The sequence below is a fragment of the Microcebus murinus genome, chromosome 6 (genome assembly GCF_040939455.1).
Source record: "Microcebus murinus isolate Inina chromosome 6, M.murinus_Inina_mat1.0, whole genome shotgun sequence".
Classification (NCBI taxonomy): Eukaryota; Metazoa; Chordata; class Mammalia; order Primates; family Cheirogaleidae; genus Microcebus; species Microcebus murinus.
In genome coordinates this window covers 95,106,092-95,124,964 of record NC_134109.1, presented here as the reverse complement: position 1 = coordinate 95,124,964, position 18,873 = coordinate 95,106,092, and the positions used below count along the sequence as shown (strand labels likewise).

Below are 18,873 nucleotides of genomic sequence, written 5' to 3'. Positions count from 1 at the left end.
AACAGGGGTTGGCAAATTGTGGCCCATGGGCCAAATCTAACACCCTGCCTATTTTCATATTACTCACAAGTTTTAATGTTTTTTCAACCATTTACATTTTTAAATAGTTGAAAAAATTTTTAATTATCAAAATAACATTCTTTAAAAAATTATATGAAATTCAAATTTCAATGTCCATAAATAGCATTTTTTTTTTTTTTTAGACAGAGTCTCACTTTGTTGCCCAGGCTAGAATGAGTGCCGTGGCATCAGCCTAGCTCACAGCAACCTCAATCTCCTGGGCTCAAGCGATCCTCCTGCCTCAGCCTCCCGAGCAGCTGGGACTACAGGCATGTGCCACCATGCCCGGCTAATTTTTTTTTTTTTATATATATATTAGTTGGCCAATTAATTTCTTTCTATTTTTAGTAGAGACGGGGTCTCGCTCTTGCTCAGGCTGGTTTTGAACTCCTGACCTTGAGCAATCTGCCCGCCTCGGCCTCCCAGAGTGCTAGGATTACAGGCGTGAGCCACCGCGCCCGGCCCCATAAATAGCATTTTAATGGAACATGGTCACATCCATTTGTTTACACGTTGTCTGTGGCTGCTTTTGCACTTTGAGTAGTTGCAACGGTGACTGCATGGCCTCACAAAACCTAAAATATTTATCTGGGCTTTTATAGGAAATATTTACCAACTGCTAATCTAGAGCAGTGTAGTAGTAGTCTCAAAGGATAGTCCCCCCACCAGCAGCATCAGCGTCACCTGGGAACTTGATAGAAATGCAAATTCTCAGGTCCCACTCCAGACCCACTGAGTCAGTAGATGATGGTGCATGCTAAAGTTTGGGAACCTTCTCCCCCTGTCTCCACCCCACCTCCCCCAGTTTCTGCAGTGTAATGACTCCTTTTTCAAAGACTTGTAAGAGAAATGTTCTACTTTATCATCCTGATATGTTGAAAATGGAAGATGGTTGTGGACTTGTAGAGTGCTTCATAGCCTAGTAGAATAGGCCACATAGGTATCACTTATGAAACTTTAACAACAAAGATGTAATGTTGTCATAGCACTTAGCATATGGTAAGAACGCAGTATACATATATGTTAGATGAATGAAGCAGATTTCTGAAATGTAATAATTTATATAAAAAAGAATGAAAGTGCATATTATTTTAACTTTGAAACTGTGATGTTTTTAGATTCCCTTCAGTGATATTTTATCCAGCTTGCCTAGGTTAAACTTAAAGTAACTGAAAGTTTAGTAGCCAGTTGTTTTTTTGCTTGACAGATTGGTGGTGGTGGTAGTGGTATGGTAGTTTGAAGGATAGGAGAAGAATATTTAGTCAAAGTCCAAATTAATATCTTCTGAAGAAAAGATGGAAAGGAAGCTTTCTGCCCATGAAGGGATGACATAATCCATATCATGGCAAGGAACTGTGGGTCCCACGTGGTCTTGTGACCCACAAGAAGTCCAGAGTGCATTTGCTGACAGTGAGGTTGTAAAATACTTGAGTACTCACTGAAAGGATTATATGGTTGACTTTTTCTGGAGATTTTTAAAAACAGTGGATTATTTTATGTCTGAAAGAGACTTCATTGTGTGTCTTCCCCCCTTTCCCATTCATGTGCTTTTTTTGGATATTGCCTGTTTTATTGTTTTGTTATCTTATAGGTCCTTTTTATTTATTTAGATTATTAAGTTAAACACTATTATAATTAATACATAATAAATGAGCCTAGTAAATTTTGATTTTTTACTTTGTCATTGACTGTATTCAAATGCCTGTATTGAGCAACATCTTTCTGGTTTTTTATTTTTTCGGTGTTGATATAATGCTGGTTAAATTATAGGCTATTTTTTAAACTTTTGGGTATCTTTTCTTTGTCCCTTAAGTTTTGCTTAACACCTTAACTATGACAGATAAGAGCCCGGTACACAGTATAAACTCATTAAATGTTCATTGAATGAAATGACAGCTTTCCTTTCTTTCAGACCAACAGGTCAACAATTTGTGACCTTTTCTTTTGAGACGAAACACATATTTTGCATTTACTAACCTGGTTGATATTCTTTTCCCAGATTTATAGTATATATAAAATATATACTATAAAAATATACTATAAAGATTTATAGTATATATAAAAAAGAAAAAATGCAATTTAGGATTTAACTCACTGTTTATTTTCCTTTAAAGGGAGCATTGGAAAAAAAAAAACCGTCTATCAAAGGCATCCATACTTACTATCACTCTTAAATACACCATTGTTTTGTTTAGTTTTTCTTGCTATCTTCTATCCACTGCCATGTTCCATTTCCCCAGGTGCTAAATTCTGAAGAGCTACTGTCAACATTGCCACTAAAACATGTCAAGCTTTGGGCTTCTGAGAATACCAGTTATCTGGAAAAATTTGGAAGAAGACCAGGAACAATGTGCTAGAAGGAACTGGAAGTTTTCAAGGGCTCAAATGCTATATTTTATTATATATATGTTAATCTGAACTGGGACTAGGTCCTTTTGACCTTTGTTTTCTACACAGTTTTAACCACTATTATATCTGGGCTTTCTCTCTCCAATCTGTCTCTCCTACTGTCATACTATGTACTTGTATCACTTTTTTTTTTTTTTTTTATTTTTGAGACAGAGTCTGGCTCTGTTGTCTAGGTTAGAGTGCCATGGTATCAGCCTAGCTCACAGCAACCTCAAACTCCTGGGCTCAAGCAATCCTACTGTCTCAACCTCCCGAGTAGCTGGGACTACAGGCATGCGCCACCATGCCTGGCTAATTTTTTTTTTTTCTATATATATTTTTATTTGGCCAATTAATTTCTTTTTTTTTCTTTTAGTAGAGACGGAGTCTCGCTTTTGCTCAGCCTGGTTTTGAACTCCTGATCTTGAGCAATCTGTCCACCTGGGCCTCTCAGAGTGCTAGGATTACAGGCGTGAGCCACCACACCCAGCCAGCATCACTCTTTATTTAAGACTGTATAGGAACTAAAAAGCTATTATTAGACATATCAACATGGTTTTTATGTCCTGTTGTTGTTTTAAGAACATTGTCACATTATTTGTATGTGTTAAGCAATCTAGAAATAATTAATGAGCTGTTAGAAGTGTTTCAAGGTCAGTATTTAGAATAATGACTTGCCTGTAATAACTAGTCCAATAGGTATTTTGTTGTGGGCTAGGTATTGAGGTGGTGGGGTATAAGTTCAAGGAGCTCACAGTTTGTTAGAAGACAGGCACATGGAAACATATTTTCAGTCTATATATTGTTTTTTACAGAATATAGGATAACCTATTGGGGAAGGCCTTGGGACTAGTAGAAGTAGAGGGTACAGAGAGAGATGTTTTATGGAGATGGAGCACATAGAAAAAGTCACAGAAGTATGAATTTTCCAAAGCAGAAAATCTTTTTCTCCCCCTTTTGGGGAAAAATTTGATTATTCTTTTTTTAATTGACAAAGTAATATATTCAAAAGTAGGCCCCTTTTTTTTTTACCCTGGCTTCTTATATATTCTTCAGAAAGTACCTGTACCACTAAGATTATATGCTTTTTAAAAAAGGTGGAATCATATCACATATACTTTGTTTCACTTTATTGTGTGTTTAAGTTTTGCTTTTGTTTTTGCTTTTTTCTCTCTCCCACATAATGGTCTATCTTGGAGATCTTTGGTGGGAAGCTTTTGAGGAAGGATTTGACATAAAGGAGTGACATGGTCAATTCCATATTTTAGGTAGTTGTAATCCTGATGGCCATATGAAAGATGATTTTGAGCAGGAAAGACTAGAGGGAAGGAAATGTGTTCAAGAATGTAGTGAACATTAGGAGTCTAAGTATAACCTTTGTAACAGAACTAGCTTGTCAACCTGAAAGTAGTAGGAAAACCCTTGACCCTTTGTACTCATGGACTGGATCACAGTGGTGGTGATACTGCCTCCCCAGAGGGTATTTGGGACATCTACAGTAGTTGTTAGAGTAACTGAGGGGGCTCTGTTGGCATTTGATGGAAAGTAGATTGTAAGGTCGTGGTTTCCAAGCCAGATTCAGCCCTGTCAGCATGTTTTATATGGTCTACATATTGTTTTTAGAAATTTTGAGGGAGTTTTCTAGCATTTAAAAATAGATTTCACATAAAAATTCAGATTTATAGCTTCTCTTGAAAAATCAGATCTTTAAACAGTAAGGTTGAACTACATTACACCGTATTACCTGCCTTGTAGGCATTTGAGTGTGTGGTCCTTGCAATAATGAGTGATAATGAGTGAAAAACATGAGACGCTTGTCACAGAATGAAGAATGAAAATGAAAATGAAGAGAAAGATGGTGGCGATGGGACTCTCCTATAAGAGATCTAATCTTAGGAGAATTATTAAGACTTTTGAGAAACCTTTACCTAAGTGTAAATCATTCTATTTGCTTTTAAAATTGAATATATATGAGTGTGTGTGTGTGTGTGTGTGTGTGTGTCTTTTTTATTCCATCTTTATTCTTGAACAATTCATTCCTAAAGCCATTAGTTGAGACCAAGCAAGGCAGGCATCCAGGCCAGGTGGGGGCAGCTGTAGTGGCACAGGGGTGGGGAAGATCACTATGAGGTTTCAGAGCTCAAGCAGGGTGAGAAGTGAACCCCGGCAAAGCAGTGACTGGCCTAGGATGTCAGAGTACAAGTAGGGTAAGGAGAGAGTCTACATAAGAGTATCAGGACTTAAAGGAACCGGGGCTCTTTGGAGAAACGGCTGATTCCTAGGCTGGGGTAGGGAAAGAACAAGATAAACTGGAACTTCTTATTGTGCCATAAAGTAAGAAAGTGCTCAAAGAATGATGGGGATATGTCCAAAAGACACAATAATGATAGTAATGGATTATAACCATTTTGTATAAAATAGGAAACCACAAGGGAATAAGGAAATGAATACATTCAAAGTTTGATGAAGAACAGAATATTTACATAGTTCCAAATTATGTCCCTACAAAATACTCATTGACTACAAAAGAGAATCTTTGTGGTAAAGTTTGGCAATAGAACCTTAATCAAGTGATCAAGTCATGAAATCAAAATCATTTGTAACCTGGTAGGATGCCATGAGAAGAACACAGCATCTGTGATATTCTTACCAAAGATATATGCCCCGAATCTAATCATAAAGGAACATCAGAGAAACCATATTGAGGGACATTCTCATATAAACCACTGCTCATATAAGTCTTTAGAAGTGTCAAGGTCATAAAAGCCAAGGAAAGACTAGAGCCTTTCTAGATTGAAGGCAGCTAAAGAAATGTGGCAGCTAAACACAGCACATGATTCTGAACTGGATGGTATTGGGACAAATGGCAAAAGTTGAATGGGGTCTGGGGATTAAATGTTAGTAATATAGGCACCAATTCCTTGATTTTGATGATTGTGTTATATAGTTATCTAGGAAAACAGCCTTGTGTTGTAGGAATTATATGCTGATATGTTCAGGGGTAACATGGTGGCTAGCAAGTTACTCTTGGGTGCTGTCAGGTTTTTAAAAGTTTTTTCTACTCGCAACTTTTTTGTAAGTTTGAGATTCTTTCAAAATAAATAAATTTTTTAAAATGTAGGAAAGGCTTTATGCACACACAGAAAAACTAGCTTGGGGTATTTTGCCACAACATGCATTTTAATTTTAGCGTTACTTTCATTAATGCTAAAATTAACATTAGTATTACTTCAATTACATCATCACTGCTGGATAAAGTAAATAATATAGAAGTAATAGACTGTTCTAAGACCCAGTCATAGAAAATCTTAATTTAGAGTTTTGCTGGAAATAATTAGCAGTAACTCTATAATATATTATAACAATCTGTGTTAAGCCAATGTGAAGATTCACAGTTGTAAATATTTTATATGTTTATTAGTATATGATCTCTTAAAACAAAGTGAATATTTGAAATTGTAAAACAGACTTAGAATTTCTTAAGAATGGAAACAGTAATTTTTCTGTAAGATTTTATCAAAAATTTTTGAAGTTTTTTTTTTTTTTTTTTTGCTAAGTTGATTTATTTCATATGGGTTATAAGTAAAGTTTTTGGTTTCTTCATACAGTGGGTAAACTTTGCTTGCTACTATACTGTGTATATCCCTGCATTTTTCATATTAAAAAAGATAGTTAACCTATAACTAAATGAAAAGAAATATATGTGTATGTGTGTATATGTATAATGAGAATTAAGATAGATAGCTGGGCGTGGTGGCTCATGCCTGTAATACTAGCATTCTGGGAGGCCGAGGCAAGAAGATCGCTCAAGGTCGGCAGTTTGAAACCAGCCTGAGTAAGAGTGAGACTTCGTCTCTTCTATAAATATAAAGAAATTAATTGGCCAACTAAAAATACATAGAAAAAATTAGCTGAGCTTGGTGGCGCATGCCTGTAGTCCCAGCTACTAGGGAGGCTGAGGCAGAAGGGTTGCTTGAGCCAGGAGTTTGAGGTTGCTGTGAGCTAGGCTGACACCCTGGCACTCTTGCCTGGGCAACAGAGTGAGACTCTGACTCAAGAAACAAACAAAAAAGAAAACTAAGATATATAAAAATTTCTATTGTCCTGGAAGTATAAGGCTTAAAAAATAGTAATAATTTCCTAACAGTAGTCTGTGCTTCAAGTTCCAAATGAAATAGGAAGGGGAAGAGGAAAAGAGAATTTTGGTCTTAACTTTGATGATTAGAAAACAGTATAGGTTAAAGAGTATTTTAAAAATCTATTTACTAGTAGAGTTTAAAGCAAGTTGTATACCTTCTAAGCTTTGGAGAGTATAAAAGCAAACAAAACATACTCTATAAAAGTAAGAGGCAAAAAACAAAAAAATGTTTAAACTAGAAAATATTTAACAACACAGGCAAATGCAGTATAACTATATGCAAGATGTTCCCAGTTTTGCATGTGTTTGTGTATATGACAAACATAGTTACATATAGAAAAGAGACTGAAAGGAAGTAAGATTGAGTGGTTTCCTCTAGGAAGTGAAATTATGGGTATTTTTCTCCTTTAAACTTTTTTTATATTTAAAGAAATTAATATGTATGTGCATATATATGATATATATATATCATATATATGCACAACTCCCAACCAACAAATGTTCTTTAAAAATTAAAATGTAATATATTCTAGAATATTTTATAGCTTTTTCAGTGGAAAAAATCTGTTTATTTCTAGGCTCATTGGTGGGCAGTATTACTTATGGGAATTGCCCTGATCATGTTAATGGCTGGATTTATTAAGATATGCAGTGTTCACACTCCAAGTAGTAATCCAAAGTTGCCTCCTCCTAAACCACTTCCAGGTAAGAACATTTGAGCAAAGTATATGTTTATAATTCAAAATTGTTTATCAGGTAAAATTGAATTATAAGTGAGTGTTTAGTAACTAATTTTATAATACTTTCTTCCTTGAAAATGGGATTACTGGATGAATGATTTAGTTGATATTTGTGGCTTTTTAAATCAGTCCAATCTAGCCAATGACTGCCAATTTAATGCTAATTTATCTTGAGTGTCTAAAAATATTCAGAACTAGAAATTGTGATTTTTTTGCTTGGTTCTTGTTTTTGTTTCATATTCTAATATGTTACCTTGTTTTTAATGATAGTTAAGCTACTTTTAAATTATTGGTCTTTCTATTCTAATAATTGTGCTTCTGTTACTTTTATTTATTTTTTTTTTAAGAGCTAGGTCTTTACCCCCATAATATGCTGAAAAGAAAAAAAAAAAAAAAGAGCTAGCTAGGTCTTGCTATTTTGCCCAGGCTGGCCTTGGAACTCCTGGGCTCAAGCCATCCTCCCCCTGTAGCCTCCTAAGTAGCTGGGACTATGGACACACTGCACTTGTCTTTCTTACTGTTTTTAATGCTTGTGTTCTCGAAATATTTTCTCACACACAAGCTCATTTTCTTCCCAAGAGGTGATGCTAGTGGGGAAATACAGAACCCAGTCTGTGGAATAGTCTTACAGTAGAGGCATCAGTCATCAAATAAGCACAATCAAGTATTCTTCATCCCAGAAAACAACTCCTCCGTTCTGGTCTCCACACTTTACCTCTCATGGAGACACAGCATCAGGAGGAGACCCTCTTAGATTAGCTCTGGGCATTTAGAGGAGAAAAGGTGGGTAGAAGTAACTGCTTCAGATTATTTAGTCTTCCTCTGTTTATTCCTCCCTCTTTTCAAGGTGTTTGTGGCTTTTATGCTGCCTTTAGGACGCCTGTTCTCTACAGATGTTGGGGCAGACATTGTCCCAAGTCAATGGTAGGGGAGCCAGAGCTAACTGAAGGCATTCCCTCCTCTACTCTTGCCTCAGGCCAAATTCATTACCCTACAAAGTAGTTCAAAACTAGGTTTCTTATTTCTCTCAGTTATTCACCTGCATTTACCTGTCTTTGGTCAAGATAGCCAAGTAGTCATGCTAGGACCATATCTTAGTGCAAATCAGAGGAAATTTGATTTTGATATCATTGGTTTTCTTAAATTCACAATGTTAGCTAGCACTCTGGAACTTATGTTAGTATTTAAGGGATTTCCATGTGACACAGGACACTTTTTAGATACTGTTACCAATTATGGTTCTCTTCAATGAAACAATTATCTGTGTATTGGTTTCATTTTAAGTAAATAGTACCTTTAAAAACTTTTTTAAAAAACTAGCTGTCATTTATTGAACCCTCACAAAAAGTGCTAAACACTGTCACATGAATTTTATAATCTTCACAAGAGACTATATGAATTAATTATCATCCCTGTTTTACAGTCTAGGTATCTTGAGTTTCAGAAAGCTTAAGTCATTTGCTCAAAGACATTAAGTAATTTCCTCATGGATTCTGTCCTTAGAATCTATAGTATTAATCTAGATTAATCTGTCTAAGACTTGTGGCTGTTGAGCACCAAAATGTGGCTAGTCTCAATTAAGATGTGCTATTTAGTATTAATATAAAACACATACCAGACTCTGAAAATTTAGTATAAAAAATGAAACATTTCATTAATAATTTTTGTGTCGATTGTGTTTTAAAATGATAGGAAATGAAATGATTTGGCTATATGAGGTTAAATAAAATATAAATATTGTTAAAGTGATTCCCTGTCTCTTTTTACTTTTATTTTTACTTTTTTTATTATTACCAGAACATTTAAAATTATATAGGTAGCTCATATTATATTGGACAGTACTGAACTAGAACCTTTCTTATTGAAACAGCAGCTTTGTTTTTAAAGATTAAAAAGCTCACAGTAAATCAATTTTGCTTTTTTTGCGACTCACAGGCACTTTAAAAAGGAGGAGACCTCCGCAGCCCATTCAGCAGCCCCAGCGTCAGAGGCCCCGAGAGAGTTATCAGATGGGACACATGAGACGTTAACTGCAGCTTTTGCCTTGGTTCTTCCTAGTGCCTACAATGGGAAAACTTCACTCCAAAGAGAAACCTATTAAGTCGTCATCTCCAAACTAAACCCTCACAAGTAACAATTGAAGAAAAACATGGCAAGAGATTATGTCCTCAGACCAGGTGGAATTACTTAAATTTTAAAGCCTGAAAATTCCAATTTGGGGGTGGGAGGTGGAAAAGGACCCCAATTTTCTTATGGACAGATATTTTTAACCTAATGGCACAAAGTCTTAGAATATTATTATGTGCCCCGTGTTCCCTGTTCTTCGTTGCTGCATTTTCTTCACTTGCAGGCAAAGTTGGCTCTCGATAAACTTTTATCACAAATTGAAATATATATATTTTTTTCAACTGCCAATCAAGGCTAGGAGGCTCGACCACCTCAACATTGGAGACATCACTTGCCAATGTACATACCTTGTTATATGCAGACATGTATTTCTTACGTACACTGTACTTCTGTGTGCAATTGTAAACAGAAATTGCAATATGGATGTTTCTTTGTATTATAAAATTTTTCTGCTCTTAATGAAAAATTACTGTTTAATTGACATACTCAGGATAACAGAGAATGGTGGTATTCAGTGGTCCGGAATTCTGTAATGCTTTACACAGGCAGTTTTGAAATGAAAATCAATTCACCTTTTTTTAATGGCAGAGTTGATTCCGATATTCATTTTTTTTTTTTTATCAAATGGCTGCTATGAGCACGAGTGACTCTGCTGAAGAACACAGTTAAGTGTTGTGCAAACTGGACATAAGCAGCATACTACTCCAGAGTTCTTTATGTAAATGTCTGATTTCTGCTCATATGTATTTTAAACTTTCTAATTCAATTCCATTTTTGAATTGATAGGTAAAATTTTATTCATGCTATGGTAGAAATTATGTCAATGAAATGATTTTGTTTATTTGTAGCCTACTTATTTGTATTTTCCATATATTTAAAGTATGCTAATTATGTCTTTTGTCCGATATGAAAAGAAAAGCTGTGTGTCTTCGTCAAGTTTTTTCAGCATATCATCACTGATCATTGGTAACCACTAAAGATGAGTAATTTGCTCAACTAGTAGTTAAAATTATAGATAGACCTTCTGACATTTTTTTCCCTAAAATGTTTAAACAGTAATGAAGGTGAAACAGCACAATGTCCCATTCCAGATTTATTTTTAAAACAGATGTAAATAATTGGCATTTTAAAGAAAGAGAAAGCAAAAGCATTTAATGTATTAACAGGCTATTGCTATGCAGAAATGGAAGGGGCATTACAAAAAAAATTTTAAGCTTGTGACATATTTATTGCTTCTATTTTACAGTTACATTGCTTAAATTAGAAGTAAACAGCTATGATTTTCCTGACTTCTCAAATTTAGGGAAAGTTGAAAAGATTTCTGTGTTTTGGCTTTTTTTTCCTTTTTTCTTAAGAGTATAAGGTTTACACAATCATTCTCATAATGTGACGCAAGCCAGCAAGGCCAAAAATGCTAGAGAAAATAATGGGATCTCTTCCTTGTAAACTTGTACAGTATGTGGTGACTTTTTTCAAAATACAGCTTTTTGTACATGATTTAGAGACAAATTTTGTACATGAAACCCCAGATAGACTATAAATAATTCTAAACAAACAAGTAGGTAGATATATATGTAATTGCTTTTAAATCATTTAAATGCCTTTGTTTTTGGACTGTGCAAAGGTTGGAAGTGGGTTTGCATTTCTAAAATGGTAACTTTTATTCTGCAAGAGTTCTTAGTAACTTCTTGAGTGTGGTAGACTTTGGAACATGTAAATTTTTTGCTTGTAATGTTATCCTGTGGTAGGGTTTTGGCAGGTACACACACTGCCCTATTTTATTTTGAGTCTAAGTTAAATGTTTTCTGAAAAGAGATATGTGCACTGAACTCTTTCCACTGCGAATCAAGATGTGGTAAAACAAAAGGATCAAGACAAATGAGATCTAATACTACTGTCAGTTTAATGTCCACTGTGTTTTATACAGTATCTTTTTTGTTCACTTTGGAAATTTTTACTAAAAATTGCAAAAAATAAAGTATTGTGCAAAGATGTAAGGTTTTTTGAAACTTGAAATGCATTAATAAATAGACTTGATGAAATCAACTTGAAGGTTCTATACTCTTTGAACTATGAGAACTATCAAAAGAAGCTTCCCACAAGGCAACTTTTTCTTACTAATGGAAAGAGACTGTTAAGCAGAAAGAGGATTGTCTCTTCTCACACAAATATAGATAATTTTTATTCCTAGTTTGGAGTCCCCGTAGAAGATTTCCAATTAGATACTCCATCTGCACACAATGAACATTTTTAAAACACTCAGCTAATCTCAACTGCTTTACATTGTTTCTAATCAATATTCAGTGCTTGTCTTGGTGGAAGAGATGAGCCATTATGGAAACTTACAGCCTTATTTATATGTATTCAAAGTTTTGAATGCTAAGTACCTCATTTATTTTAAAAGTCTAGTTTAATGATAAGTATATTTTAAAATTTTGAGCCAACATTTTCCTGTTTTGTCAAATTCAGCAAATAAGGAGAGAATTGACATTTCAGTATTATCTAGAAAAGGAATTGTAAACTCAGAATAGTGTCCACATGGAGTAATCTGCCTCAAATTCTCTTTTAGTCAAGTTTAGCTATAAATAAGTAATATTTGTTAGATGAGTAAATATGCAATTTACTTTGTTAATTCAGGCCCATCAAAATGTATATTATGTTTAGTTACATAGTTTAGCCATGAAACCATTAATATTAATGAATTCAGGTAATTATAAATTTATTATTCTTTTAATTAAATGCTAAAATGTTGTTTAGACCCAATCTCCCTCTCCCTCTCTCTTCCCTCTTCCTTTGTATCTTTTTCCTTCTTTTTTGTATTTTTCAGTTTCCTAAATTCAGATACCAACTCATAAAATGAGAATTAAAATAAATATATTAAGCATTTCTGGACTTAGTGTTCCACATAGTATCAGGCAATATCATGTAGATTGGGGAAGGATTTATTTAAGGAAAAGACAGCTTTATCTAATCAGTCTTATTTTCTGAGATGTCTTTAATACTTTGTGCTTTGGGTACTTCATTTTTATCAGAGTCACAGACTAGTTAAAACTGATTTGTCCAAGCTGAGCAAACTGCTGTATCCTTAAAACCTTTATCTATGTTCTGTGGTCTAACCTAATGATTATTATTTCAACAAAGATGGGATTGGTGTCCTTGGCAGCTGTGAAATTGTGGATACTTGTGCTTGAGAAGGCCTCTAATTTCTCATTAAGGATTTCTAATTGAAGGTATCAGAGCATCAGTGAAGTAAACGTGTTACAAACCTGGACAGCCCATCTTCAGGGGTACAAGAGGAAGGAAATATTATCTATATTTAAAGGCTCAGGGTCTCCCCAAACTAGGGAGCAAGCTGGATGTAGTTTTAAAGCAGTTGCCAGAGAGTTCATCTTTAGAGAAGTCACTAAAGTTGTAAGAAATTTTAGTTTCCCCAAAATGATTTTTACTTCTAGGAAACTAAAAAGATGATAAGTTTGCCCCACAGAGGGTAACTTAGTTTTAGTATCCCTAATTTTATATTACTGATTGAAAACAACTTCCATTTGATTCTCTTTTCTCATTTATTGCCAGTTTAGTTTTACTGTTATTGTTTCTGTATCTCTGTATTATATCTCTTTATATTATTAGGATATAAATTGAGCCCTTGTGTTTTATATTGCTATATTGTTTGTGTATCTTATATATATCTTATATATGTGTACTTTATGTATATATAGTGTATGTATACATATATACAGTATTTTCAGTAGAAATTCATGTATTGTATAATTGATAAGCTCTTTGGAGCATCTGTTCTCTCCTATAAAAAGCAATAGGGTGCTAGGTTAAAATGGAGGGTTCAGCAAAATATTTATTAACTTCTGTTCTTTCCTGAAATCCCCACTAAAGTGATAGTGATTGGGGATAATCCAAAAAGTACAAGGTGGATTGAAGAGAAGAACAAAATTTTGGAAACTGGGAAGCAGATTGGGGAGTACTATCTGACTTGGCAGACGTAGGGAAGTTGAGTCCTAAACCAGCAGTGGAAACAGAGAGTGGTCTGATTTGGAGAAATAGCCTTCAAGACTTTTTTCTATGCACATTATGACTAAAAGCATAAAACGCACACTTTTGTAACCTACCTTTCTTATTTAGCAATACATTGATATTATACTACATCATTTTAATGAATGTAAATATTTCTATGGGTATATTATATATTCTTTAAGTTAACCAATTCCTATCATTTGGTCATTTAGGTTCCAGGTTGTTCATTATTTTAAACAATCCTATGAGGAAAATCCTAAGCCTAATAATAAAATTCTTAAAATTGGGAATATTGGGTTAAAATATTTTTTAAGGGTCATTAATAAAAATTGTGATATTCTACATGGATGTACCGAGTTAAACCCTCACCATTAATATACAAGAATAATTTTTTAAAAATCTGAGTCTTATGCTTAAAAATTCACAGGTAGGTATACAGCCACATAAATTTATTAGAAACAATAGTAGAAGACTCCTGCTTAATTGACTTTATTAGCTTTGAGTATAATTTAAATAAAAGTCAAATTTAGTGCCCCCATTGTGATCTTTCAATGTGATTCTCTTCAAATAAACCAGATTTCCTTGGATAAATGACTGGTTCCAGGTGTAGGGGAAAAAATGTACAAGAAAAACCTATTAATAGAAAAAATTGTGTTGTACCAGAGGTCTGTCAAAAAGGTTCAGGAGGCACCTTGAGGAAGTTCCCACTGTTCAAAGCTGAGATAATTTAACATCAGTAAGCATAATATCTGCAAGAGATTGAAACCCACCCTATTACGTTTATAACTCTATGAGTTAATGATAGTGAACAAAATTGTAATTACCTTTGGGATATGCTTTTAAAGACTTTGCAGCTAATAAGATACACAGAAATGATGGAATTAGGGTATCACCATTTTATTCCCCAATGATTGACAGATCTAGACAATAATCACCAGTGACTGCTGACCACACAAACAGCAATCAGATTTCGTGCCTCCTATTAGAAGTACACATACCACTTCCAAAACAGTCCTGGCATTTATTGAAACCTTAAAATCTGTACCCCCACCATATGCCGAAATAAAAAATAAAATTAAATTAAATTTAAAAAAAAAAGGAAAAAAAAAAAGCAAATCTGATTGTGATCAAGCCTGCAGATCTATTAAATAACTACCACTACCCTAGAAAATACAGGGGACAGAGGAACAAATGATACCACGAAGGATTAAATCAGTAAAATCCAGACTCTGGACTCTATTTCTTCAACAACTAAAATGCAAGAAGAAAAGAAAAAAAAGAGGGGAGGTGATAAAAGAGACTTAAGAGATAGATCTACCAAGACAATTCATGGACTTATTTGGATCCTGAGTTGAACAAACTTAAGAGACCACAGGAGAAATATCTAGATTGACTGGATATTTGGTGATATTAAGAATTTTTACAGTAATTTTTTTGTATGGTAATGGTATTGTGGTTATATTTGAAAAGGAGCCCATATCTTTTAGAGATGCAAATTGAAATATGTGAAGATGAAATATGCCTAATATTTGCTTAAAAATATGTGAAGGCTTGGAGTCGGCTAGTGTGTAAGGATATAGTTGAAACAAAATTGCCTGTGAGTTGATAATTATTGAAGCTAGCTGATGGGTACTTGGAGATACATTATTTTCTCTACCTGTGTTTATAGTTGGAATTTTCCACGGAAGTGTTTTAAATGTGAGTTGATTTCATATAGAAGTTTTATTCATTACTGTTTTTATTTTAGCAGTAATTCACGATAATGACCTATATTTGTAATGGTTTTTTTATAATGATTTTTTTAGTGGAATTAAACTTGAACCAGTCAAGCTAATATAATTAATTATATTCTGCTCCAGTTACAATGAATAATTAATTGATTTTAACTGCTAGGGTGAAATCTTAAAGCTATCAGTTTTAGCAAGCAGGCCATTAGCTCCCTGTTTGCTCTCCAGTTGTTGTGGGGATTGCTAGCTATTTAAGGAAAATATTTGTTTTCTGCTAACTATGTTAGGGAGGGTGGTTAGGTTATCCATGTTAAACCTTTGTGTCCCACATTAGAATAAATGTTAAATAGCTAAGTGTAGTAAACTAGATTATTCTCCCCTTTCTTCAAGCTGGTCTGGAACTCCTGCCCTCAAGCTTTCCTCAAGCCCTCTGCCCACCTCAGCCTCCCCGAGTGCTAGGATTACAGGCGTGAGCCACTGCGCCCGGCCTAAATAGGATTTTTAATAATATTGATTGGTTGTATACTAGGCACTGATAAACTAGTATTTCTTTTGGGAAATATATATTAATTTTTTTTGCTCTTGAGTTTATTATAGGTAAACTTTGTCATTCAGATTCCTTTATTTTTTAAAGTGATTTTTAATTTTTGCTTAGCATTATATTCATTTGCTGAAAAGCTGGCTTCTACTTTGGCAGGTGCCACGCTTGGTTATTCTCCTTAGGATGTTGCCCAGCAGTCTGGGAGTTGGGAAAGGCCTCTGGCTTTTCAGACCTGGACCTCTGTATCATGACTGCCATAAACTTGGGATCAGGATGTCTAGCCTCCTGCCAGGCGGATTGGGGTGTCCTTCTGATCTGCTGTTCCCTGGAATTCTTAGCACATACCACATGGCGGTGTAATCCTGCCTCATCTAAGCCAAACTCTTGAAAGAATCATCTACACTCAGGAGCTACATCAACTCCCATTCCACTTATCAACTTAACTGCAGTTTGTTCTCACAGCCCCGCAGGGCCTGTGATCCATGCTCTCAGGAAGCTCATGGTCTAGTGGAAAGAAAGAAACCAACAGTTATAATACAGAGGGATTTGTGTTGGAAACTCCAGAAACACAGGATGCCCTGGAAGCTCAGAGGAGAAGTGCACGTTGAGCATGGTGGATAGTGGGAAGAGGCCAACATGACTTCCCAGAGAGGATAAGCTGGAGTTGAGTTTTGGAGTTTTGGTAAAAGTTTGCCCTAACTAGCCCAAACTTAACTGTCACAAGCTTTTAGAAACGATGTGATTGTAGGGCAGTTGACTGTTTCATGCTCTGTCATACTTTCATGGCTGGGTGTGCTTTTCCTTTTGCCTGGATTGCCCATTCCCTTTTTGTTCTTCTGCGGGACTGTATTTTATTAATAATCTCCATTTCCTTGAACTTGGCTATAGTAGGTGTTCAATAAATATTTGTTAATAAAGCGTGTGTGTTTTGTAAACAGGCAATGAAGCTGATTTTATAAGATAAGCCTAAAAGTCTCATTACAATGTATTACTGATAGCTATATTTCTAACTTTTAACATCTTTAATTCTACAACCCCTGCCAGCACAACCTCATCCCCGTAGAGAAATTGTCTTGCAAAATCTAATATACACTGTGTTTATAGAATATAAAACAAACCCACCATGTTTTGCACAAATGGAAGAGACACTGCCTAGCATTGGGGCATGTAAATAACAATTGATGACTCTAGGTAGAAGAAATATATTCAGAAAGTTCAAATTACAAGTAAAATGGGAGGCCCTACCTAGCTTCTTTGGGTTTGTGGATGAGTGTTCTCTTTAGCTAAACCATCTATGGTATTTTTTTATTTGACTATTTCATAATGAAAGGTGGAAGTTAAACATTTTGAACATGGTATTTTCTTACAGCAAACCTCCAGATGAACATTTCTCTTTTTTGCCACAGAATTCTAGTTTTGTGGGGTTTTTTTAAAAACAAATAAATTTTTAAACAAATATTTAGAAAAAAAGTTGGAAGGGGATACCAGGATGGAATGAAAATGCTAAGTTAAAGGCAAACAGGTTTTTATTTTGTTTTATTTTTATTGATTGATTTTTTTTTTCTTAATGAGATACTTCTTAAAGCAATCTATATGCTAACACTGATTGTGATCTGTAAAAGCCTGTTACAGGTATGCAGTCCTCCCAAACTAGTTAACTCTTCAGCTGTTTTTTCCCCTAAAGAGTCTTGAGTTTGCAGGACACACTGGGTAGTACTGCTTAGATGACTGGTACTTTCTAGTGTTCCCGGCCAGGGACAGGTTCTCCATACCTAAGGGATTCTCACTGGGTTTGGAGTCCCATGTCTCTCATGACTCTTTTTTTTTTTTTTTGAGACAGTCTCACTTTGTCTCCCAGGCTAGAGTGAGTGCCATGGCATCAGCCTAGCTCACAGCAACCTCAAACTCCTGGGCTCAGGCAATCCTTCTGCCTCAGCCTCCCGAGTAGCTGGGACTATAGGCATGTGCCACGATGCCCAGCTAATTTTTTCTATATATATTAGTTGGCCAATTAATTTCTTTCTATTTATAGTAGAGATGGGGTCTTGCTCTTGCTCAGGCTGGTTTTGAACTCCTGACCTTGAGCGATCCGCCCGCCTCGGCCTCCCAGAGTGCTAGGATTACAGGTGTGAGCCACTGGGGCCGGCCTCTCATGACTCTTGACACCTACAGCTAGTGGATGGCAGAGACTCTGAGGATAGGTCATTAGCCTACCCCCTCCTTACAAGCAGCTCTGCTCTCAGTAGCGCTCATCAAAACTGCTTGGCATAGTGATCTCCAACTTTTTGGATCTTGTATCCCCTACTTAAAAATTTTGAGTACACACTTTTTATATGGAAATATTTATAAATTAAATGAATGCATTATTAACATGTATATTTTTAAATATACAAAAATTTTAAGAGGTGAGATAAAAATTAATGGAAGTAGAAGTTATACTATTTCTTCCAACATGCCAGTGGATCATTTTCCAGGGTGTAAACAACCTGCTTTATAAACCTCTGCCTTTACAGACAGAATCTATATATCTTCCAAGCCAACTACCTGTCACCCTCCCCAAATTCCTGAGTTAAGTTTGCTTTCTAGTGGAACACTCTGTTGAAGAATGCAGGCCACCTCCAGGTATTTCTAAAGAAGTCCAAGATATACTAAGTGGAAAAGCAAGTATTAATACATATGCATGGTCTGATTTCTTGTGTGATTTTTTTTACATTTATAAAAATGTATAATTTATTCATAGAAAATGTCTAGATCGATACATTAAAAGCTGTTATTTCTGAGCACTGGAATTAAGGGTCTTAGGAGAGGAAAAGGAATTTTATTTTTTACTTTATAACCTCCACACTGCTTGAATTTTTTTTTTTTTTTTTTTTTGAGACAGAGTCTCGCTTTGTTGCCTAGGCTAGAGTGAGTGCCGTGGCGTCAGCCTAGCTCACAGCAACCTCAAACTCCTGGGCTCAAGCGATCCTTCTGTCTCAGCCTCCCAAGTAGCTGGGACTACAGGCATGAGCCACCATGCCCAGCTAATTTTTTCTATATATATTAGTTGGCCAATTAGTTTCTTTCTATTTATAGTAGAGACGGGGTCTCGCTCTTGCTCAGGCTGGTTTCGAACTCCCGACCTCG

At 35.2% G+C, this 18,873-nt stretch overlaps 1 protein-coding gene across 1 annotated transcript in view; it reads left to right on the top strand.

The window, feature by feature from the left end:
- Nucleotides 1–11,499, top strand: part of ADAM10 (ADAM metallopeptidase domain 10) — a 138,360-nt gene extending 126,861 nt beyond the window's left edge. Inside the window, exons 15-16 of the mRNA XM_012783034.3 lie at nucleotides 7,165–7,291; nucleotides 9,262–11,499. Coding sequence (XP_012638488.1) covers nucleotides 7,165–7,291; nucleotides 9,262–9,356 — 222 coding nt within the window. The 3' untranslated portion in view covers nucleotides 9,357–11,499. The remainder of the gene's footprint in view (nucleotides 1–7,164; nucleotides 7,292–9,261) is intronic.
- Nucleotides 11,500–18,873: the final 7,374 nt, after the last annotated feature.